This window comes from Lithobates pipiens, unplaced genomic scaffold (genome assembly GCF_037356315.1).
Source record: "Lithobates pipiens isolate NorthernLeopardFrog02 unplaced genomic scaffold, aLitPip1_a1.2 Scaffold_22, whole genome shotgun sequence".
NCBI lineage: Eukaryota > Metazoa > Chordata > Amphibia > Anura > Ranidae > Lithobates > Lithobates pipiens.
In genome coordinates, this window is record NW_027507784.1 from 12,920,372 (window position 1) to 12,946,197 (window position 25,826).

The window sequence follows — 25,826 nt, forward strand, 5'->3', positions numbered from 1 at the left end:
AGCTTCATTTAAAGTCCCACCTTTTGGCTCTGCCCTTCTTTTTTCTGACATGGTACAAGGGTCAGAGGCATGTGTGGACATGGTACAAGGGTCAGGGGCATGTGCGGACATGGTACAGGGGTCAGGGGCATGTGCGGACATGGTACAGGGGTCAGAGGCATGTGCGGACATGGTACAAGGGTCAGAGGCATGTGCGGACATGGTACAGGGGTCAGAGGCATGTGCAGACATGGTACAGGGGTCCGAGGCATGTGCGGACATGGTACAGGGGTCAGAGGCATGTGCGGACATGGCAAAGGGGTCAGAGGCATGTGCGGACATGGTACAAGGGTCAGAGGCATGTGCGGACATGGTACAAGGGTCAGAGGCATGTGCGGACATGGTACAAGGGTCAGAGGCATGTGCGGACATGGTACAAGAGTCAGAGGCATGTGCGGACATGGTACAAGGGTCAGAGGCATGTGCGGACATGGTACAAGAGTCAGAGACATGTGCGGACATGGTACAGGGGTCAGGGGCATGTGCGGACATGGTACAGGGGTCAGAGGCATGTGCGGACATGGTACAGGGGTCAGAGGCATGTGCGGACATGGTACAAGGGTCAGAGGCATGTGCGGACCTGGTACAAGGGTCAGAGGCATGTGCGGACATGGTACAAGGGTCAGAGGCATGTGCGGACATGTTACAGGGGTCAGAGGCATGTGCGGACATGGTACAAGGATCAGAGGCATGTGCGGACATGTTACAGGGGTCAGAGGCATGTGCGGACATGGTACAGGGGTCAGAGGCATGTGCGGACATGGTACAGGGGTCCGAGGCATGTGCGGACATGGTACAGGGGTCAGAGGCATGTGCGGACATGGTAAAGGGGTCCGAGGCATGTGCGGACATGGTACAAGGGTCAGAGGCATGTGCGGACATGGTACAAGGGTCAGAGGCATGTGCGGACATGGTACAAGGGTCAGAGGCATGTGCGGACATGGTACAAGAGTCAGAGGCATGTGCGGACATGGTACAAGGGTCAGAGGCATGTGCGGACATGGTACAAGAGTCAGAGACATGTGCGGACATGGTACAGGGGTCAGGGGCATGTGCGGACATGGTACAGGGGTCAGAGGCATGTGCGGACATGGTACAGGGGTCAGAGGCATGTGCGGACATGGTACAAGGGTCAGAGGCATGTGCGGACATGGTACAAGGGTCAGAGGCATGTGCGGACATGGTACAAGGGTCAGAGGCATGTGCGGACATGGTACAGGGGTCAGGGGCATGTGCGGACATGGTACAGGGGTCAGAGGCATGTGCGGACATGGTACAGGGGTCAGAGGCATGTGCGGACATGGTACAAGGGTCAGAGGCATGTGCGGACATGGTACAAGGGTCAGAGGCATGTGCGGACATGGTACAGGGGTCAGAGGTATGTGCGGACATGGTACAGGGGTCAGAGGCATGTGCGGACATGGTACAGGGGTCAGAGGCATGTGCGGACATGGTACAGGGGTCAGAGGTATGTGCGGACATGGTACAGGGGTCAGAGGCATGTGCGGACATGGTACAGGGGTCAGAGGCATGTGCGGACATGGTACTGGGGTCAGGGGCATGTGCGGACATGGTACAGGGGTCAGGGGCATGTGCGGACATGGTACAGGGGTCAGAGGCATGTGCGGATATGATACAGGGGTCAGAGGCATGTGCGGACATGGTACAGGGGTCAGGGGCATGTGTGGACATGGTACAGGGGTCAGAGGCATGTGCGGACATGGTACAAGGGTCAGGGGCATGTGCGGACATGGTACAGGGGTCAGAGTCATGTGCGGACATGGTACAAGGGTCAGAGGCATGTGCGGACATGGTACAGGGGTCGGAGGTATGTGCGGACATGGTACAGGGGTCAGAGGCATGTGCGGACATGGTACAGGGGTCAGAGGCATGTGCGGACATGGTACAGGGGTCAGAGGTATGTGCGGACATGGTACAGGGGTCAGAGGCATGTGCGGACATGGTACAGGGGTCAGAGGCATGTGCGGACATGGTACAGGGGTCAGAGGTATGTGCGGACATGGTACAGGGGTCAGAGGCATGTGCGGACATGAAACAGGGGTCAGAGGCATGTGCGGACATGGTACAGGGGTCAGGGGCATGTGCGGACATGGTACAGGGGTCAGGGGCATGTGCGGACATGGTACAGGGGTCAGAGGCATGTGCGGATATGGTACAGGGGTCAGAGGCATGTGCGGACATGGTACAAGGGTCAGAGGCATGTGCGGACATGGTACAAGGGTCAGGGGCATGTGCGGACATGGTACAGGGGTCAGGGGCATGTGTGGACATGGTACAATGTCAGGGGCATGTGCGGATATGGTACAGGGGTCAGAGGCATGTGTGGACATGGTACAGGGGTCAGAGGCATGTGCGGACATGGTACAAGGGTCAGGGGCATGTGCGGACATGGTACAGGGGTCAGAGTCATGTGCGGACATGGTACAAGGGTCAGAGGCATGTGCGGACATGGTACAGGGGTCGGAGGTATGTGCGGACATGGTACAGGGGTCAGAGGCATGTGCGGACATGGTACAGGGGTCAGAGGCATGTGCGGACATGGTACAGGGGTCAGAGGTATGTGCGGACATGGTACAGGGGTCAGAGGCATGTGCGGACATGGTACAGGGGTCAGAGGCATGTGCGGACATGGTACAGGGGTCAGGGGCATGTGCGGACATGGTACAGGGGTCAGGGGCATGTGCGGACATGGTACAGGGGTCAGAGGCATGTGCGGATATGGTACAGGGGTCAGAGGCACGTGCGGACATGGTACAAGGGTCAGAGGCATGTGCGGACATGGTACAAGGGTCAGGGGCATGTGCGGACATGGTACAGGGGTCAGGGGCATGTGTGGACATGGTACAATGTCAGGGGCATGTGCGGATATGGTACAGGGGTCAGAGGCATGTGCGGACATGGTACAAGGGTCAGGGGCATGTGCGGACATGGTACAAGGGTCAGAGGCATGTGCGGACATGGTACAAGGGTCAGGGGCATGTGCGGACATGGTACAAGGGTCAGAGGCATGTGCGGACATGGTACAAGGGTCAGGGGCATGTGTGGACATGGTACAGGGGTCAGTGGCATGTGCGGACATGGTACAGGGGTCAGAGGCATGTGCGGACATGGTACAAGGGTCAGGGGCATGTGCGGATATGGTACAGGGGTCAGGGGCATGTGCGGATATGGTACAGGGGTCAGGGGCATGTGCGGACATGGTACAGTGGTCAGGGGCATGTGCGGACATGGTACAAGAGGGGGGTCTGTTTCTGGGGATGGATCTGCTCCTGCTCTGCCTTTCTGTCCACTGTTCTCCCTCCTCCCTCCTCGGTTCAGTATAGGTCAGCACAATACATGTCTGAGGTCAGACTGACCTGAATGGATGGTCAGTCAGTGCTCAGTTCCAGAACCCAGGCAGAGGCAAAGATTGACCTGCCCAGACCCCTGCTGTGGCGAGGCACCGCCGAGAACGAGCACCTGCCAATCAAAAAGGTTTGCCAGGCGGTGCCATCACATCACTGCGCATGCGCCTGCCCATGGCACGCAACCGACTGTGTGCGAGTTCTCCTGAGTCCTGCAGGCTTCGGAACAGTAAATGCAGGACTTGCGCTTTTGGCCCACAGCCATCTTTTTAATGGGCACGGTTGCCCATAACGGACATTTACAGGCAGCCCTGAAAATAGGCTGAAATTTATGGGCTGCCCATAAATTAACGGGCTGTTGGCAACATTGCATGGTAGTGACATCATTGACCAAATATGGCAGCAACAGTTGCTAGAGACACATTGGGTGCCTGCACCTGCTCCTTCCTTAGGAACCACTGACAGAAGGAAGCTGCCATATATAGAAGTGGTAAAAATTCTGCTTCTATAAATACTGTATGATTTGCAGTTCCCACCAAACAGGCCAAAGTTCAGACATGCTTGCAAATTCCCAAACAACCAAATGTCATGGTTATGCAGTGATCTTCCTGTTTGCTTACCTCCCCTCATGTGTTTAGACTAAGAGGCCAGCCACTTCCACCTGGTGGTTTTTATACCTCTCCTCTAAGCATGGCTCCACCCCAGGCCCTATCAGGGAACCTTATATTAACCTGTGCACTGCAAGCCAACAGTGCTGATCAACCATTGTGTATTCCTTTGTGTGTTTAGCTTCTTGTTGCCTGACTTGTGCTCTTCTGTTGTTCTGTTACTGACTTTGGCGTGTCTTTGACTATCCCTGTTTGCCTGTGATCCTGACCTTTTGGCGTGTCCCTGACTATTCCTGTCTGCTTGTGGCCCGACCTTGGCTTTGTCCCTCACTATCCCTATCCTCCTGTTGCCTACTGTGGGTGTGAGCTGGGGGACCCTGGGGGTCGCGACCTGGAGCCAGTTGCAGCCAATTCCATCCTCACCACTCGAGGCTCTGGTGAACACCTGCTGGCTCTTAGACTCTGCGCCCCAGGGAATCTTACGCTCTAACCCCGGTGGGACCTGTCTCCCGTCCGCAGCAGTCAGCCGTAGGGTCCACAACCTTGCGGTGCACTCCTGATCCCTACGGTGTGCATCTGTCACCTCGCCTCAAGGTGACCTGACACCAAATTTCGCTCAGAACTGTTGGCTCATCTCTAGTGATAACCCACACCCGTCAACCAGATTTAAACCTTAACCTTAGTAGTCAAAAAAATAAAAAAGATTGATGTTTGGTGACTATGTTTCACTTTTATTGACCATCAGAGAATTAAGAGCATGCATAGGCGTGTGCATGGGGTATGCCGGGTGTGCCTGGGCACACCCTAATGCCCAGGCACACCCCAGGGCTTTTTTGCTGGCAGGGTCTCCATTCTGGCAACTCTGCTGATGGATAATGGGAATGCTGCGACTATGCGAGTGGGGCTGTTTTTTATTTGGCTGTATAACTCCTGTGAGTGCAGACACTAAATGCGGAGTGAGCAGGCCAGCAGCTGCATTTTCCGATGCTACTTCTATAGTTCTGGCTACTGCATCCCTGACAGCTGAATACCATTCCGCCACCTGCTGTCAGGGATGCAGTAGCCGGAACTATAGAAGTAGCATTGGGGCTGCATTAACTCCACTGTTTTTAAGCAAGACCTTCCTGGTGCCACAGCGGGGCTTCCAGTCCACCACTGCCCTTTGTCCGAGAAGAGTATTTGCCAGGACTGTCCCAGGCAGAGGAGGAGGAGGTAGTTTTTTCCTCCCTGCTCCGTCTCCAAGTGCCCCACCTCCCAGCTTCCACCCTACAGTGCCGACAACGCAACAACTTGAGGTGAGGAGGATGCGTCGAGACTCAGGAAATGTCACTGGTAAGGGGGGGTTGGGGGCACAGACTTTAGCAGTGTGTGTGTGCGCGGCTCTGCAGCAGGCAGGGAGAGAGGGGGGTATAGTGCTTTTCATCTATCCTCTGAATTCTTTCATTTGTTGTATTGAACAGCTAGTAAGAAGTGTGCATCACTGTTCACATGTGCAGTGATGTTCTTCTCATCACATGAATAGAAGCCAACATGCTCTTTGGTTCCCAGTCACTATGCAATGTTCTGTCCCTGAAGTCCAGGATATGTCATGGGTAACCTACCCATAGTACAGCCGTGTTAACTTAATGGCATCCTACTGTAGTAATAGCCTGTCTCCAGGATTAGACCCCCCTGTCTCCAAGATTAGACCCCCCTGTCTCCAGGATTAGACCCCCCTGTCTCCAGGATTATGTCATAGGATGCGCACTGGTAAAGCGCTCTGGCGCACAGCTGTGTGCCATAGGAATAAACTAAAGCACATACACACAGGATGTGACCCCTCGCTGACCTATAAAGGAAGTGAGGTCATCCAAACACACTGCTGGTTCGTCTTCAGCTTCCTGTGATTCCCACGTCTGTTCCTGTGATCTGTATTACCCGTTGTGACCCGGATTGCTTCATTGACCTCGCTGAACTTCTCCTGACCCGACCTCTGGCTTGACCTTGGACTCCCGCTTTCTGAACGTGTTTGACCCTCAGCCTTCATCTGGACTTACCTGCTATCTCCTGTGTTCGACCCCCGGCTTGTCTTGGATTATCCTTCTGTCTCAGCGTTCCTGGTACTTGTTGTCTTCTGATCTGGACTGTGTTTGACCCCTGGCCTGTCTCCTGGATTCTGCCTTTGCCTTACGGACTTGCTACCATTGCTTCTGGACCTTCCCACCGGACATCACCTTTCAGCTCTGCTCAAGCTACCTGCTGATCTACTAGAAAGTGACTGTCCTACTGGTAGCTTGTGCCTCTTGGTGCAACCACCCTCTGTGCCACCTTCAGGGGTGGTCTGCGCCGAGTCGCAACAGCGACCGCTCTCAGCATCTTAGCCTCGGTGAGTACATTTATATGATAATTAGTAAGTCATTCTCTGGTAAATGTGGCTGCTAATTGCACATTTATACTTTCTTGGGTTGAATTACCCAGTCGGCAGATGCTGCCAAGCAGAACTGTATATTAACCACTTCCCGACCAGCGCACACCGATGTATGTCGGCAGAATGGCACGAGTAGGCAAATGGGCATACCTGTACGTCCCTTTAAATTTGCCGCCCTGCCACCACGAGCGTGCCGGTCGGGACCCCCATGAGTCCGGTCACGGGTCCCGTGGCCTCGATTGCCGTGGGCATACCCGCGATCATCTCACGGGGCGGCTGAACTGGGAGATGCCGTTGAAAAACAGCATCTCCCCATTCTGCCTAGCAACAAGTGATGCTGATCTCTGCTCCATGTGATTGGAGCAGAGATCAGTGTTCACTAAAAGAAAGCCCAGCCCCCAACAGTTAGTAACACGCCCCTATGAACACTTAGACTTTACACTGCCACCCACTGGTTAACCCCTTCACTGCCAGTGTCATTTACACAGGAATCACTGCATTTGTATAGGATTGATTGCTGTATAAATGACAATGGTCCCAAAAATGTGTCAAAAATGTCTGATGTGTCCGCCAAAATGTCGCAGTCACAATAAAAATCACTGATCACCGCCATTACTAGTAAAAAAAAATGATTTATAAAAATGCCATAAAACTATCCCCTATTTTGTAAACGCTATAATTTTTGCGCAAACCAATCAATAATCACTTATTGCGATTTTTTTTACCAAAAATATGTATAAGAATACGTATCGGCCTAAACTGAGGGAAAAAAAAAGTTTTTTATATATTTTTGGGTGATATTTATTATAACAAAAAGTAAAAAATAATGTTTTTTTTTTTTAAATTGCCGCTCTATTTTTGTTTATAGCGCAAAAAATAAAAACCGCAGAGGTGATCAAATACCACCAAAAGAAAGCTCTATTTGTGGGGGAAAAAAAAGACATCAATTTTGTTTGGGAGCCACGTTGCACGACCACGCAATTGTCAGTTAAAGCGACGCAGTGCCGAATCGCAAAAAGTGGTCTGGTCTTTGGCCAGCAAAATGGTCCGGGGCTGAAGTGGTTAACTAGGATTTGAATATTAACCTGAACTTATATATTTATTTTTACACAAAAAAATTATATATATATAGATATATATATATATATATATATATATATATATATATATATATATATATATATATATATATATATATATATATATATATATAGTGTAATAAATATATATATATATATATATATATATATATATATATATATATATATATATATATATATAGTGGTGTGAAAAAGTGTTTGCCTCATTTCCTCATTTCCTGTTCCTTTGCATGTTTGTCACACTTAAGTGTTTCGGAACATCAAACCAATTTAAACAATAGTCAAGGACAACACAAGTAAACACAAAATGCAATTTGTAAATGAAGGTGTTTATTATTAAAGGTGAAAAAAAATCCAAACCATCATGGCCCTGTGTGAAAAAGTGATTGCCCCCCCTTGTTAAAACATACTATAACTGTGGTTGTCCACACCTGAGTTCAATTTCTCTAGCCACACCCAGGCCTGATTATTGCCACACCTGTTCACAATCAAGACATCACTTAAATAGGAGCTGCTTGACACAGTAAGGTCCACCAGAAGATCCTTAAAAGCTACACATCATGCCGAGACCCAAAGAAATTCAGGAACAATTGAGAAAGAAAGTAATTGAGATCTATCAGTCTGGAAAGGGTTATAAAGCCATTTCCAAAGCTTTGGGAATCCAGCGAACCACAGTGAGAGCCATTATCCACAAATGGCGAAGACATGGAACAGTGGGGAACCTTCCCAGGAGTGGCCGGCCGCCCAAAATAACCCCAAGAGCGCAGCGACAACTCATCCAAGAGGTCACAAAAGACCCCACAACAACGTCCAAGGAACTGCAGGCCTCACTTGCCTCAGTTAAGGTCAGCGTTCATGCCTCCACCATCAGGAAAAGACTGGGCAAAAATGGCCTGCATGGCAGAGTTCCAAGGAGAAAACCACTGCTGAGCAAAAAGAACATCAAAGCTCGTCTCAATTTCTCCACAACACATCTTGATGATCCCCAAGACTTTTGGAACAACATTCTGTGGACCGATGAGACAAAAGTGGAACTCTTTGGAAGGTGTGTGTCCAAGTATATCTGGCGTAGAAGGAACACTGCATTTCATAAAAAGAACATTATACCAACAGTAAAATATGGTGGTGGTAGTGTGATGGTCTGGGGCTGTTTTGCTGCTTCAGGACCTGGAAGACTTGCCGTGATAAAAGGAACTATGAATTCTGCTGTCTACCAAGAGATCCTGAAGGAGAATGTCCGACCATCTGTTCGTGTACTCAAGCTGAAATGAACTTGGGTTCTGCAGCAGGACAATGATCCTAAACACACCAGCAAGTCCACCACCGAATGGCTGAAGAAAATCAAAATGAAGACTTTGGAGTGGCCTAGCCAAAGTCCTGACCTGAATCCTATTGAGATGTTGTGGTATGACCTTAAAAAGGCCGTTCATGCTCGAAAACCCTCTAATGTAACTGAATTAGGACAATTCTGCAAAGATGAGTGGGCCAAAATTCCTCCAGGACGCTGTAAAAGCCTCATTGCACGTTATCGCAAACGCTTGGTTGCAGTTGTTGCTGCTAACGGTGGCCCAACAAGTTATTAGGTTTAGGGGGCAATCACTTTTTCACACAGGGCCATGATGGTTTGGATTTTTTTTCACCTTTAATAATAAACACCTTCATTTACAAATTGCATTTTGTGTTTACTTGTGTTGTCCTTGACTATTGTTTAAATTGGTTTGATGTTCCGAAACACTTAAGTGTGACAAACATGCAAAGGAACAGGAAATGAGGAAGGGGGCAAACACTTTTTCACACCACTGTATATATATATATATATATATATATATATATATATATATATATATATATATATATATATAATATTACATGTACAATTAAAACTATATGAACCCTGGCTTGTCAGCAAAAAAGTATGTAACATATATATATATATATATATTTGTTTGAGGTGCACACCCTAATGCAATAGACTGCGCATGCCTATGGGAGCATGTGTTAAAATTTGTGATTGGTCTGAATATCTTTATGTGGGGCTGTAAGACTTGTTGGGAGTCACAACACAACAGAATCACATTTGGGCTGTGATTCTTGACTTGTATGATTCTCTGCAGGCCCAATAAATTTACATTTATATGTTAAAGGGATTGTAAAGTGAATAAAAAAAAAAATAACAAACATGTTACACTTACCTCCACTGTGCAGCTCGTTTTGCACAGAGTGGCCCCAAACCTGCTCTTCTGGGGTCCCTCGGCGGCTGTCTCAGCTTCCTCCCGCAGGTGCTTCTCACGTTCATGCGAGCTCCCTCTCATGGTGAGAAGCATCTGCGGGCACGCTGATACAGCCGGCGGCTATAGCCGCTCGCTGAATCACACGGCCCCGCCCCCGGCACTCCGCGTCAGTGGATGTGATTGACAGCAGTGCGAGCCAATGGCTGCGCTGCTTTCCATCCATCCACTCCAGCGGCCAGGCTGAACGGTGGAAAGGACGTTGGGGGACGAGCGCAGGACTTTCGAGGGGTCAGGTAAGTAAAATGGGGGGGCTGGGGGCCGGCACTGTCAGATGTTTTTTCACCCTAATGCATAGACTGCATTAAGGTGAAAAAACATTTACCTTTACAACCCCTTTAAGCTGAATAAAAAAAATAAAAAATAAATAAGCTATTGAGAAATTTTCTCAGCTAATTGGCAGCTTGGCTCAGTTTTCTCCTCGGCTCATCCAATGAAGGTGACGGTTCATTTCTCACCTGTATATTAAAACGGGAACAATGAAATCCGTGTAATTTGGAATCAAGTCGTTGTTCATTATCCATGTCATTATGTCATTGTAATTGCCTGGCCATTCGATTCGCTGCTCCAGAGATATCAAGTTTCCTGAAAACCAAATCACAAGGTCAGTGCAGAGAATTTCAACCCAACGTTGGCATTTTTTTCCTAGAAAGTACAGGTATTGGTGTGAAAAGAAGGTCGGGATATTTGTAGGAATTTCTATTTTTTTTTTGCAAACAAATGCCAACAATGTTTAGCATTTTCACACTTTTATTGAACACATGGCTTAAACAACCCTAAAAGTTGATTTAAAATATATTTTGATAATAGGATATCAAAAGGAGGGTAATTGGGGGTCAAAATTCCAGTTATCGGGGGTGTGACCTGACCGCTGAAATGGCAGCTTGATAACAGAGCCCTGCTCCTCCGCAGCATATCCCGACACCATCTAGAAGCCCAGACCAACACATTCCCTCCAGTCAGGAGGGCATCCACGTCCCAGTCTCCCGAACTATGTCCCAGAAGCGCACACAGCACAAGCGATCACGCCGGCTCCTGGAATATTGTCATAAAGCCACACTCATTCTCAACTTTTTGAGATGGGAATGAAGGACACCTATTAGCAAAAGTATGCAGGCATAGGACACACCCCTGTCACGCTCTCTTAACCACTTGCCACCCGCCCTATAGCAAATGGACGGCGGCAAAGTGGTTTCATAATCCTGACCGGACGTCATATGACGTGATCAGGATTATGAGCCGCTGCGCGCCCCCGGGGGCGCGCATCGCGGCGATCGTTGTTGCGGGGTGTCAGTCTGACACCCGGCAACTACGATCTCGGTAAAGAGTCTCCGACGGAGACTCTTTACCACGTGATCAGCCGTGTCCAATCATGGCTGATCACAGTGTAAATAGGAAAAGCCGGTGATCGGCTTTTCCTCACTCGCGTCTGTCAGACGCGAGTAGAGGAGAGCCGATCGGCTTCTCCTCTGACAGGGGGGGTCTGTGCTGATCGATTATCAGCACAGCCCCCCCGAGGATGCCCACACTGGACCACCAGGGATGCCACCAGACCACCAGGGATGCCAAGGACAAGGTATGCCACCCTAGACCACCAGGGATTCTAGTCAGTGCCACAATGGATGCCAATCAGTGCCCATAATGGATGCCAATCAGTGCCCACAATGGGCATCACTGATTGGCATGCATTATTGATTGGCACTGGCATCCATTAGTGCAATATATTATAATACAATGCCGCCAATCAGTTCCCATCTGTGCCGCCTATCAGTGCCTACCCATGCCCACCTGTGCCGTCTACCCATGCCCACCTGTGCCGCCTACCCATGCCCACCTGTGCTGCCTAACCCATGCCCACCTGTGCCACTTATCCATGCCCATCCATGCCAATTTGTGCCACCTATCAGTGCCCATCCGTGTCGCCCATCAGTGACACCCATCAGTGCCGCCTATCAGTGCCACATATCGGTGTCCATCAATGCCACCTCATCAGTGCCACTTTATTGGTGCCACCTCATCGGTGCCCATCAGTGCCGCCTTATCATTGCCCATCAGTGTAGCCCCATCAGTGCCCATCAGTGAAGGAGAAAACTTACTTATTTGCAAAGTTTTGAAACTGAAACAAAAAAAAAACATTTTTTTTTTCAAAATTTTCGGTATTTTTTTATTTGTTTAGCAAAAAATAAAAACCCCAGAGGTGATCAAATACCACCAAAAGAAAGCTCTATTTGTGGGAAAAAAATGATACAAATTTCATTTGGGTACAGTGTAGCATGACCGCGCAATTGTCATTCAAAGTGCGACAGCGCTGAAAGCTCAAAATTGGTCTGGGCAGGAAGGTGTTTAAGTGCCCGGTATTGAAGTGGTTAAAGTGGTTGTAAACCCTTACAAACCACTTTGACCTACAGGTAAGCCTAGATTAAGGCTTACCTGTAGGTCCAAGCAATATCTCCTAAACCTATATGGTTTAGGAGATATTTGCCCGAAAACAGGCACCGCTGTCTACGGCGCATGCGCCGTAGACAGAGGCACGCAGGCGCACTGAGCGCGGCATTCTCAGCAATGGAGCTGCCGCGCGTGTCGGCTCCTGTGCGCATGCGCGGGAGTGACGTCATTGCGGCTTTGCCGAATGACAGCGGCGGAGCTGCGAGACCCCACCAACAAGATGGATGCGGCGGACTACAGGGGACAGCGGCGACTTCGCTGGCTCCTGTGTCAGGTAAGTGACACATAATGGGCTACTATGCGATGCGATGTGATGCGATGCGATGCATAGTAGTCCATTATGCTTTGCCTTTGCAGGGAATGAAAGAGGAAGTAACACCCATCAGGGTTTACTTCCTCTTTAAGGCTAGGTTCACACTATAGCGATGTGGGAACGCCGCGAATCCGCGGCGTTTTCCCGCATCGCATGACTCCCGCCGGCAGTTCACACTGCCCTATGCGGACTGCTGGGAGTGTCAATGAAATCTTAATGACACCCCCAGATCCGTCCGCTTATCGCAGTGCGATCTGCACACTCGGACAGGAATCGGATCGCATGGTGTGAACACCCATGCGATCCGATTCTGCTGCGGACCAAAAAAAGGGTCCCGTGCGAGTTTGCTGTGGGAGCGATGCGAATTCACCCATACTATCTGTATGGCTGAACTCGCATCGCTACAGAGATCGGATGTGATTTGCACTGCAGTGCGGTGTGAATCACATCCGGATCTCCCCCCCGCAGCAGTGTGAACCCAGCCTAAAGCAAAATTATACAAAAAAATTATTGGTTAAACCCACAAGTGTTTTTTATTTTATTTTTTTACCACTACTATTCCTTTATATTGGCATTTGAAATTCACAAATGCAACAATTTAGAAATTGGATGAAAGGGTCAGATCTGAAAGACATTTTTTGAAAGATAAATAGTGCATTTTATATACATCAATATGGATCAGACCAAAATGAGGGACAAAGGAGGAGGAAAGAGGGACAGAGAGACTTTATTCCAAATCAGGGACAGTCCCTCGAAATCAGGGACAGTTGAGAGCTATGCATGAAGCCCGCACATCCCTGGCCCAAGATGGCGCTGGCCGGGAACACAGCAACCACGAGCTGCCACCTCCACAGCATGAACATGGAGAAATCGTCTGACCAGCAGTCACAGCCCACTGTCACCCTTTGATAGAGATAAGAGACTGGCTAAATCCCCTGCTCACTTTCCTACCAAAGCTCCCCCACTGATGAAGCAATTTGTAGCTGGGCCTTAATTCTCCCTCCACACTGGCACTTGCAGCATTTCCTACCTCAGATAATCCTGCATCAGAGCATTCTCTCAAAGCCATGATATTATCCCTACAAGCTTAGCTGACATGCAGACAGAATTCAGAGCATCTATTAGTCACTTGCATGATGGAATTGATTATCTGGCTCTATAGACATCTCCTATCACTGTTATGTATTTTGCCCAAGTAGGTTATACTATACCTTCACAATCACCGGTGCTTTGTCCTGATTGACTTTATTAGAACGAGTGCCCACATGTTTTATATCTACATTTTTGTCTATAGGAGTTAATATTGCCCATATTAATAGTAATTTATAGTAAAGGAATTATCTTTGCCCATTTTAACTAATAGTAATTCTTGGGTCATAAATATTTTTAAAACTGCACTTTGCCCATAGTAATTAGTCCCAGCCTTATTCCTTGTTCCCTCCCTTCTTCCGATCATCCTCTTTAAAAATTGCGTTGTATGACTATATCTGACTTGATAGGACAAGAACTAATAAAATCGTTCCAAGGGATTAAATCTCAGTATTCAGTACCCACTACAGAATTTATGTGCTATGTCAGAATATATAGCATCTTAGCCTCCACAAAAAGCCATTAAATCTATGTACCAGAACCTATTTGGAATCTGTGGCAACCTTCATCCAGGCACAAAAAGGGAATAGAAATGTATAACATGAAAAATATACTTTGAAACTTCAAATCCTCTTCTTAAATGGGAAAAAGATCTAAACATAACAATATCCCATAATCAATGGACCGAGCAATAAACTGTATTTATACCAACACTAAATGCTCCAATTTCAGGGAAGCCACTCAGAAGATACAATTGAGATGGTACAAAGCTCCATATACAATAGGAAAATACATGGAGAATATCTCCAATCTATGCTGGAGAGAGTGTGGGCAGGTGGGCAACTTGGGCACTAATATGCGGCACTGATAACACAGGGAATCCATTAGGGTAAAAAATCAAACACTTTATATTCTTTTTTGTAAGACTGTATCCTTGATGTTTGAAAACTCAATAAAAAAAAAAAATGGTGTTGTATGGCTCTCTCACTATGTCCATTAACAAAGGAGTGCAGTTTTCCAGGACATCGCAGCATGCATGCTCACGAAACATGTTCACTCTTGGTGATGTCACCTGTGCCTTGCGTCTCACGCCTCGTCTTGAGCTTGTCTTCCGGAGCTGGCTTTTCCATCCAGTGGCAGGCTTCTCACCAACCAGACCATCTAGACCAAGGAAGGAGGACTCAGGAGCGTCACCAGGACATTCCAGTTATGATACCACAACGCCTATCACATTCCACTTAAATGTGAGTTGACACCTATGTCTATTAACGTTTATTTTAAACGTCTGCACTCAGAGGTGCCTCTCTCCTTATTTTTTATGCACATAGAACAACGCCTATCAGCATCCACCACAGCCCATAACACTGTAGTAGATATACAGGATGAACACTCTGATGCCATACAATACATATGCCTGGAAGTTGCTGACCAGGAGGATCGCTCCAGGCGTAACAATATAAAAATCAGAGGAGTCCCTGAGGCTGTTTTACGTCAGCTGAAATAGTCCCATCACTAACCGCTCAAGATTTGATTTGAGATTTTGCCTCTCCTGACAAAAACACAAAAGAGCTCAAAGCCGCCCTGGCGTAACTCGACTTTAATAAGGTAAAGTTAAAAACGTTACAATGGTCAAACTCACATTCTGTGAAGATAGATACAGGATATTTTCACACACTGTGAGTTTGACCATTGTAGTGTTTTTATCTTTACCATATTGAAGCAAGCATCTCGCAAGATCACCAGCCCCTGATAGATATACATTCTAATCAGTAGGGAAGGGAGATTCATACTGTAAGGTTGCATATATGTATAGTATCTCGGTTAGTGCTGATAACTCTGCGCCCGTGCTTGATGCTAATCTTAGCACTCCATGCATGGTTGCCAGAGGATCAGCATGAGTATACAGCTAGTGTTCAATATGGTAAGACTCACAGTTTGTTGTTCCTGCATCCAGTTAGCCCCAGGGAGCGGCCGCCATGCTATGGGCCGCTCCTTGCATCCCTATATGCCTACAATCCAGCTGATGCTCATCAGCCGGTGATGTATCAAATAGTGTCCCCCATCAGATAGTGTCCGCCCCGTACTGTGCTTGCACAGTACGGAGGACAAGGACATTCCGAAATTCTCCAAAGATGAACGGTGCCTGCGCTGTGAGTCCAAGTTCAAGCCCCACCATCCAAGTGGACATAGAGTTAGAATAAAAAATAGCTGAGAGAAGTGAGGCTGTGCCCGAAGCGTGCCAAGCGAAGCGACCCCACGAGGGGCCCTGTTACTATGTGCAACCATATGTCCACTTGCATGGTGGGGCTTGCACCTGGACTCAGTGCGCAGGCACCGTTCTTCTTCGGAGACTTTCGGAGTCTCCTTCTCCACCGTAATGCGCAAGCGCTGCGTCTGCGCAGTACGGGGCGGACACTATCCGATGGCCGGACACTTTTTGACAGAACACCGGCAGATGCCAGTGGATGACGTCACTGGATCCGACTCTCTTCACTTCACGTGCAGTGACTAAATATGGGATGCGGCCTGCTCCCATCATCCTGGTGGGGATGGGTTGTCACTCTCTAAGGAGTCTTCCCTCCCTGGAGAGGTGTGCACCGCTGGGGGGAGCTATACCTCAAGCTGACACACACCGCAGCTAATCCTGAAAGCAATGCACAATATATTATATATGACATTTTATAACTTTAAATAACATTAGGATAGAATATGACCAAGTTATAAAGGTTAACACATGGCCAGCTTACCAACTAAAGTACATATATATATGTATATATATAGAAAAAAGTTAACACGTTAACAAATCTTCAGGGATCACTTCAAGCACCACAAATCTAGCTACTTCAGGCTCAAATCTGTGGTGCAAGCCTATGTCACGGCCTAGTAGTGAATTTTCCATTGGTAGAATAATATAGGTGATCTCCTATTCTCTGTCAGAGCTCTCTGATGATCTTGCCCACATAAAAGGCATTACAGGCACAGGCCATCAGATAGATAACTCCTCTTGTGCTGCAGTTGGCATGAGATGCAGGTATAAATAATTATCCGTTGGAAAGTATACATTTTGTACCCTCCTTTATCCAGGGACATTGCACACATTGAAAACAGCAAAAAATGTCACAAGGGTACCTTGGGCCACAAGGTCCCTCCTGGTAGTGGCTGCTCATTAATGTATCTCTCAGTGAAGTTGCCCTGTGGAATACCAACTCTGGGGTTGGTCTGACATACTTTTTTGAGGATATGATGATCGGTCAATATATGCCAATGATCGGATAGGAGGTTTCTTAATTGGTTATGATGGGCAGAGAATTTAGTTATAATCTTAACTGTTTCAAGTTGTTTACTGCAAGGCGGACCATATAAGAATGAAGATCTAGTACGTGCCAGGGTTTTGTTATAAGCTTTTCTGAGGTTAGTTCGAGTATAGCCTCTTGTTAGTAGGCGTTCGCGTAGCCTGGGTGTAGAAATCCTACTCCTCTGTGCAGATATGTCGCAATCTTAGGTATTGGGGGTATGGTATACTGCAAACCAGAGGATGAGGATGTGTGCTGGAGGCCTGGAGCAAAGTATTCCCGGATGTAGGTTTACTACAAAGGTCTGTTTTGATTTGGCCGTTCGGACCTTTAATAATTCTCAAGTTGTTTCTGTTCCTGTCCAGATTAGGTACAGGTCATCGATAAATCTATGCCAGCAGAGGACCGGGTTTAGAAAGGTTTGGAGTAACTCATTTTTAAAGACTGTTCTCTGCCATCCTCCTAAGAATATGTTGGCATATGAGGATGCACGGGATGTGCCCATAGCCACACCCTGTGTTTGCAAGTAAATCTGGTCCATGTAAACAAAATAGTTTTTAGTCTGAATAAATCCCAGCAGTTTTAAAATAAAGATATTTAGAGGCCAGGTGTTTCCATTAGGAAGGTACCAGCCATCCAGATGCCCTGCTCGTGGGAAATGCTCGCCTCAATGTCAATAGCCACGAGCAGGGCGTCTGGAGAGACCTGGACCCCCTCAATGTGCCTGAGTAAATCTGTAGGGCATCAAAAATGTGTTAATAAATTTACTGGCATTTTTTGTCAGGGAGCCTATTCCCAAAACTATTGGTCTCCCTTGTGGAGAGCGGAGATTTTTATGAGTTTTGGGGAGTGTATAGAAGGTGGGCATATGGGGGGTTTTTGTATTGATAAAATCTAGGGTTTCCTTGTCAATCAGGCCCTCCCAGAAGGATGCAGACATCCCAAAATTCCTACAATAAATTATATTAATGTATCATTAATGGGTCTGTACCAGATGGGATTTCCTAAAACATTTAGGCACATTTTTTGGTATTAGGGGTGTGTCATCAATACTATGTTCCTGCCTTTGTTGAACCGTGTGATTATCCTATACAGACATTTCTGTCGTTTAATTAAGGCCTGTGTCTGTTTTTTTAGTCAGTTGCGATGGTATATCTGGCTATTGTTGTTTCTTAAGTGTTTTAATTGATTCATATAGCTGTGCACAGAGGCGGCTCTAGGCTTTGTGAGGCCTTAGGAAAATCTTAGACATGAGGCCCCACTCACTTCCACAATGGGAAAAAACTGTGCAAGAGATGGTCTTATGGTAAAGACAAGCAAAATGTCACCTGGCTAACACAGTAACACCACATTGCTGCAGCAGCCACCAAACACTAGTTCCACAGACAATCCTGCCACAGACAGTGTTCAGACAGACGATCCTTCTACAGTGGTGTGAAAAAGTGTTTGCCCCCTTCCTCATTTCCTGTTCCTTTGCATGTTTGTCACACTTAAGTGTTTCGGAACATCAAACCAATTTAAACAATAGTCAAGGACAACACAAGTAAACACAAAATGCAATTTGTAAATTAAGGTGTTTATTATTAAAGGTGAAAAAAAATCCAAACCATCATGGCCCTGTGTGAAAAAGTGATTGCCCCCCTTGTTAATACATACTATAACTGTGGTTGTCCACACCTGAGTTCAATTTCTCTAGCCACACCCAGGCCTGATTATTGCCACACCTGTTCACAATCAAGGCATCACTTAAATAGGAGCTGCTTGACACAGTAAGGTCCACCAGAAGATCCTTAAAAGCTACACATCATGCCGAGACCCAAAGAAATTCAGGAACAATTGAGAAAGAAAGTAATTGAGATCTATCAGTCTGGAAAGGGTTATAAAGCCATTTCCAAAGCTTTGGGAATCCAGCGAACCACAGTGAGAGCCATTATCCACAAATGTCGAAGACATGGAACAGTGGTGAACCTTCCCAGGAGTGGCCGGCCGCCCAAAATTACCCCAAGAGCGCAGCGACGACTCATCCAAGAGGTCACAAAAGACCCCACAACAACGTCCAAGGAACTGCAGGCCTCACTTGCCTCAGTTAAGGTCAGCGTTCATGCCTCCACCATCAGGAAAAGACTGGGCAAAAATGGCCTGCATGGCAGAGTTCCAAGGAGAAAACCACTGCTGAGCAAAAAACATCAAAGCTCGTCTCAATTTCTCCACAACACATCTTGATGATCCCCAAGACTTTTGGGACAACATTCTGTGGACCGATGAGACAAAAGTGGAACTCTTTGGAAGGTGTGTGTCCAAGTATATCTGGCGTAGAAGGAACACTGCATTTCATAAAAAGAACATTATACCAACAGTAAAATATGGTGGTGGTAGTGTGATGGTCTGGGGCTGTTTTGCTGCTTCAGGACCTGGAAGACTTGCCGTGATAAAAGGAACTATGAATTCTGCTGTCTACCAAGAGATCCTGAAGGAGAATGTCCGACCATCTGTTCGTGTACTCAAGCTGAAACGAACTTGGGTTCTGCAGCAGGACAATGATCCTAAACACACCAGCAAGTCCACCACCGAATGGCTGAAGAAAAACAAAATGAAGACTTTGGAGTGGCCTAGCCAAAGTCCTGACCTGAATCCTATTGAGATGTTGTGGTATGACCTTAAAAAGGCCGTTCATGCTCGAAAACCCTCTAATGTAACTGAATTAGGACAATTCTGCAAAGATGAGTGGGCCAAAATTCCTCCAGGACGCTGTAAAAGCCTCATTGCATGTTATCGCAAACGCTTGGTTGCAGTTGTTGCTGCTAAGGGTGGCCCAACCAGTTATTAGGTTTAGGGGGCAATCACTTTTTCACACAGGGCCATGATGGTTTGGATTTTTTTTCACCTTTAATAATAAACACCTTCATTTACAAATTGCATTTTGTGTTTACTTGTGTTGTCCTTGACTATTGTTTAAATTGGTTTGATGTTCCGAAACACTTAAGTGTGACAAACATGCAAAGGAACAGGAAATGAGGAAGGGGGCAAACACTTTTTCACACCACTGTATAAACTCCTTTATCCTCTACAAGTAGTAGAAGCCAACACATCTGCTTTGAGTGCCCTGCAGTGCATTCTGGGAGGTGTAGTCTGCAGAACACAGGCACCGGCGGGCCAAGTATAGTGTGTGGTGTGGTGAATTACAACGCCTACCATTCAATGTGGTACAGGCTTCGGGAGAAGACTAGGACAGCAATAGAGCCTGCTATTGGCTGCAGCTGATGAGATGTTCTCTGTGTGAGTGGGGTGTTACAGCTGGCTGAAACCTCCATGGCTTTACCCAAGTGTGTGCCAGTCTGCCAGCCTGGGGACACCCAGGGCCATCTTTAATATCGATTAGACCCTCGGCAAACAACCCCCCCCCCACACACTCAATCCCTAGCAATTTTCCTCTCCATGCCAACATTCCCAAAAAAAAAAACTTTAATAATGTATACATAAAGATCTGATTCACACTCACTGATTGCTCCAGGCTCACTGATTGGTTGTTAGAGGTTAGTGCATATCATTACCGCTCACTGATTGGTTGCTAGAGGTCACTGCACAATATTACCACTCAAAATTTGGTTGCTAGAGGTTGCTGCACATCATTACCACTCACCCAATGGTTGCTAGAGGTTACTGCACATCTTTACAGTTTATCCATTTATTGATAGAGGTTAATGAACATCATTACCGCTCACTGATTGGTTGCAAGAGGTTACTGCACATTATTACAGCTCACTGATTGGTTGCTATAGGTTACTGCTTATCATTATCACTCACTGATTTGTTGCTAGAGGTTACTGCAAATTAATACTGCTCACTGATTGGTTGCTATGGGTTACTGCTTATCATTATAACTCACTGATTGTTTGCTAGAGGTTACAGCACATCATTACCGCTCACTGGGTGTATGTTAGAGGTGGGCTACAGGGGTATGTAGATGAAAGGAAGCAGGGTGGTAGGATGTCAGAGGTGGGGTATAGGGATGATGATGATAGTGGGTGAGGTGGTAGAAAGCTGGCAGAGGAGTACAAGGGGATGAAGATTACAGGGGGTGAGATGGTAGGAAACTGGCAATGGGGTCCAGATGGGATGATGATGGGGGTGGGGCAGTAGGAAGCTGGAAGTGGGGTAGTGGGGGGTGAAGTTGACAGGGGGTGGGTAGAAAGATCTGGCAGAGCGATGTAGGGGGGATGAAGATGACAGGGGGTAAGGTGGTAGGAAGCTGGCAGAGCAGTGCATTGGGATGAAGATGACAGGGGGTGGGTGGAAGGAGCTAGCCGAGCGGTGCAGGGGGGATGAAGATGACGGGGGGGTGGGTGGTAGGAGACTGGCAGTGTGGTACAGGAGGGATGAAGATGACAGGGGGTGGGATGGTAGGAGACTGGCAGAGCGTTGCAGGGGGGTGAAGATAACAGGGAGGTGGGTGGTAGAAGGCTGGAAATGTGGTGCAGGGGGTATGAACATGACAGGGGGGGTGGTAGGAGATTGGAAAAGGACTGGAGGGATGAAGATGACAGGGGGTGGGGTGGTAGGAGACTGGAAAAGCCCTGCAGGAGGGATGAAGATGGTAGGGGATGGGGTGGTAGGAGTCTGAAAGAGTGGTGCAGGGGGGATGAAGTTAACAGGGGGGTGAGGTGGTAGGAGGCTGGAAGAGTGGTGCAAGGGGGATGAAGATAACAGGGGGATGGGGTTTTAGGAGGCTAGAAGAGTGGTGCAGGGGGGATGAAGATAACAGGGGAGTGGGTGGTAGGAGACTGGCAGAGTGGTACAAGAGGGATGAAGATGACAAGGGGTGGGGTGGTAGGAGGCTGAAAAAGCAGTGCAGGGGGGATGAAGATGAAAGGGGGTGGGGTGGTAGGAGACTGGCAGAGCGTTGCAGGGGGGTGAAGATAACAGGGGGGTGGGGTGGTAGGAGGCTGGAAGAGTGGTGCAGGGGGAATGAACATGACAGGGGGTGGGGTGGTAGGAGGCTGGAAGAGTGGTGCGGGGGGGTGAAGATGACAGGGGGGTGGGGTGGTAGGAGACTGGAAAAGCGGTGCAGGAGGGATGAAGATGACAGGGGTTGGGGGGGTAGGAGGCTGGCAGAGCGGTGCAGGGGGATGAAGATATCAGGGGGCTGAGGTGGTATTAGGCTGGAAGAGCGTTGCAGGGGGATGAAGATGACAGGGGGTGGGGTGGTAGGAGACTGGTAGAGTGGTGCAGGAGGGATGAAGATGACAGGGGGATGGGGTGGTAGGAGGCTGGCAGGGTGGTGCTGGGAGATGAAGATGATGGGGGGTGGGATGGTAGGAGGCCAGAGGTGGGGTAGAGAGGGATGATGGGGATGTTGATATCAATGGGGTGTTAGGATGTCAGCAAAGGGGGATGAAGATGACAGGGGTGGGGTGGTAGGGAGTAGTTTGAGTACAGTGTTGCACGACCGCTCAATTGTCAGTTAAACAACGCAGTGCCATATTGAAAAAAAATAGCCTGGTCAGGAAGGGGGTAAATCTTCCGGAGCTGAAGTGGTTAAATAATATGCCTGGGGGTGTCCTAATCCTGCCTGTGAAGGTGCATCTCTGTGATGTATATAAAGCCAAAACCAAATGTCTGAATTCATTTTATTTTTTTAGGCTTGTTTCACCTTTGTTTTCACCTGGTGATCTGGCCAGTAACACACCTCTCACATTAGAGCGCCCCCCCCCCCCCCCCCCCCACTGGATGAAGGAGCAACTGAGACAGCAGCATTCTGGGGGGAGGAGAGTGTCATGCTGCGTACACACGACCTGACTTTCCGGCAGACTAGGTCCAGCGGAATCTGTCCAAAGGACTCAATTCCTATCGGGAAAACCGTTTGTCTGTGTGCTGGTCTGACGGACCAAATACAACGCAAAGGGCAGCTGTTGGCTACTGGCTATTGAACTTCCTCGTTTAGTCCCTTTTACATCATCACGTTCTAAACGAAAGGACTTTCGAACTGACTTTTTTTGTTGGAGGGGTAAAATTTTTACGTAAAGAAACAAAACCTGATCATAATAAGCACCCCTGTCAGTGTTAAATGATTTGATTCAACCCTACCACTGCTACATCTGCAAGAGAGAGTTCTTTTGAAAAGCAACAGACTTGCTGGTTGGATCACTAGGTGAAAATAAGGGAAAGAAAGCCTAAAAGAGAAAACGAATGCAGCCATCACATCTAAGAATTGGTGGGTTGCAATATTGTTTGGTTTGGGTTCAATACTAATTTAAAATGTAATACATGCTTTGGGGGTTAAGGGGTTTCACACTGGAATGGTGGAATGGGCTCAGAGAGTTCTAATGTTCCATGGGTTAGGGGGTGCAATAATGGCCTTGCCCCAGGTGCTGACAACCCACACTTGGCCACAGACAGGGGTACGAGGTCAGTTTCAAGGGCCACCTCTATCTCCACATGCACACATTTCCATAATGAAGCCCCTTCCACCCTCATCTACTGTCACTATTGTTATAGCATTGGTTCTGAGAATACATTCTCTCTCTTACCCAGATGGGCGTAGATCAGTCCCACCTCATTCCAGTCTGCTGTAGGTAACCCTCGATTGTCCACCAAGGCAACGCCATCAGTCAGTCTGTACGATCTTCTTACCAATGATAGTGCACCATTTGCATTTCTTTCCTCAGCATGAATCCTGAATTCTCCTCCGAGGACATACTTGCAGGAGTTGATAAAAGCTGACTTCCCATGACCCAAATATCCAAAGAGCTGAATGAGGACCCGGTTGTAGCCCTGGTTCCCCAGTCTACAACGATTTAGGCTGAATGTTTCTACAAACACCTTCATGTCCTCGGGAGTCATGATGTCGCTTTCTAATCTGAAATTGAACTCTCTGCTGAAAATTAAGGAACGGGGGTTTTCAATGAAAGTAGAAGAGCGAAGTTTTATTACATAGAAATAGTTCCTGTAAGAGATAAAAGCAGAATCATGTAGAACAGGTTATACAATGTGAATGATCATGTTTACCAAAGTATTTAATATAAAATCAAAGTACGCAATGGGAACTTTCAGTGGACACCTGCCAAGGATAAACATGGGCATGTCTTAAAGGAACAGAAAGCTCTGAAATGGGCCTGTATAGCATAGTTGTATGTCAGACACGGCCAAAGATGGACAAAGATCTCCTCAATAGGACTATCAATCTGCATCTTTGAGACTTAAGGGCTGCTGCAGGCTCTGTTTGGCCTAATATCTTGGGGAATATACGTCCTACATGTATGTTTTGTTTTTTTTAAATGACCAATGGGGGGGATGATTCTAGTCATAGTAGCGATATGCTTTGGGAATCTGATAGCCAGGGGGACCAGTGTTTTTCCTGAACTTATCTCCTGCCATATTTGCTTTGGCTAGAAGGAATTCCATACAACATTGGTCATTAAGAGAAGAAATGACAGAGGAGAATGTTGGAGGGAGAGGGATTTTCCAAGAGTGCAATAAGAATGTGTGTTATGATGGGGATACATTTTGTTGGCCAAGGAGACGAGTTCAGACCAAAGAGAGCCATTTTCGGGGTTAAAAAATATGAAACTTGGGTGATTTTGGATAAATCCAGCTCCTCATTCAACCATGGGGGGAGATAGAATTCAGTTTACAAATCCACTTGGTTTCTCTTTTGCACAATAACGTAAATCTCTTGTTATTGGTAATGGATCATTTTGGTATGTGATCAATGGCCAGTACTGTTAGAACTCTGTAGTTTTATCTCTGAAATGGGCCTGTATATTATAGTTGTATGTCAGACACGGCCAAAGATGGACAAAGATCTCCTCAATAGGACTATCAATCTGTATCTTTGAGACTTAAGGGCTGCTGCAGGCTCTGTTTGGCCTAATATCTTGGGGAATATACGTCCTACATGTATGTTTTGTTTTTTTTAAATGACCAATGGGGGGGATGATTCTAGTCATAGTAGCGATATGCTTTGGGAATCTGATAGCCAGGGGGACCAGTGTTTTTCCTGAACTTATCTCCTGCCATATTTGCTTTGGCTAGAAGGAATTCCATACAACATTGGTCATTAAGAGAAGAAATGACAGAGGGGAATGTTGGAGGGAGAGGGATTTTCCAAGAGTGCAATAAGAATGTGTGTTACGATGGGGATACATTTTGTTGGCCAAGGAGAAGAGTTCAGACCAAAGAGAGCCATTTTCGGGGTTAAAAAATATGAAACTTGGGTGATTTTGGATAAATCCACCTCCTCATTCAACCATGGGGGGGAGATAAAATTCAGTTTACAAATCCACTTGGTTTCTCTTTTGCACAATAACATAAATCTCTCGGTATTGGTAAGGGACCATTTTGGTATGTGATCAATGGCCAGTACAGTCAGAACCCTGTAGTTTTATCTCTGAAATGGGCCTGTATAGTATAGTTGTATGTCAGACACGGCCAAAGATGGACAAAGATCTCCTAGGACTATCAATCTGCATCTTTGAGACATAAGGGCTGCTGCAGGCTCTGTTTGGCCTAATATCTTGGGGAATATACATCCTACATGTGTATTTTTCTTTTTTTAATTAACTATGGGGGGGGGGTGATTCTAGTCCCTTCTAGATGGTAAGCTCTAACGATCAGGGCCCTCTGATCCCTCCTGTATTGATTTGTATTGTAAGTGTACTGTTTGCCCTCATTTTGTAAAGCTCTGCGCAAACTTTTGGCGCTATATAAATCCTGAATAATAATAGTAGCGATATGCTTCGGGAATCTGATAGCCAGGGGGACCTGTGTTTCGTGAACTTATCTCCTGCCATATTTGCTTTGGCTAGAAAGAATTCAATCAATACAACATTGGTCATTAAGAGAAGAAATGACAGAGGAGAATGTTGGAGGGAGAGGGATTT

At 47.2% G+C, this 25,826-nt stretch overlaps 1 protein-coding gene across 1 annotated transcript in view; it reads right to left on the minus strand.

Moving 5' to 3' along the window:
• The window catches only part of LOC144000393 (uncharacterized), a 47,531-nt gene extending 22,155 nt beyond the window's left edge, over positions 1-25,376 (minus strand). The window contains exons 1-2 of the mRNA XM_077494202.1: positions 23,475-25,376; positions 10,266-10,392 (exon numbers count right to left, since the gene is read on the minus strand). Of these exons, the coding sequence (XP_077350328.1) occupies positions 10,266-10,392; positions 23,475-23,787 (440 nt within the window). The 5' untranslated portion in view covers positions 23,788-25,376. The remainder of the gene's footprint in view (positions 1-10,265; positions 10,393-23,474) is intronic.
• Between the last annotated feature and the right edge of the window lie 450 nt (positions 25,377-25,826).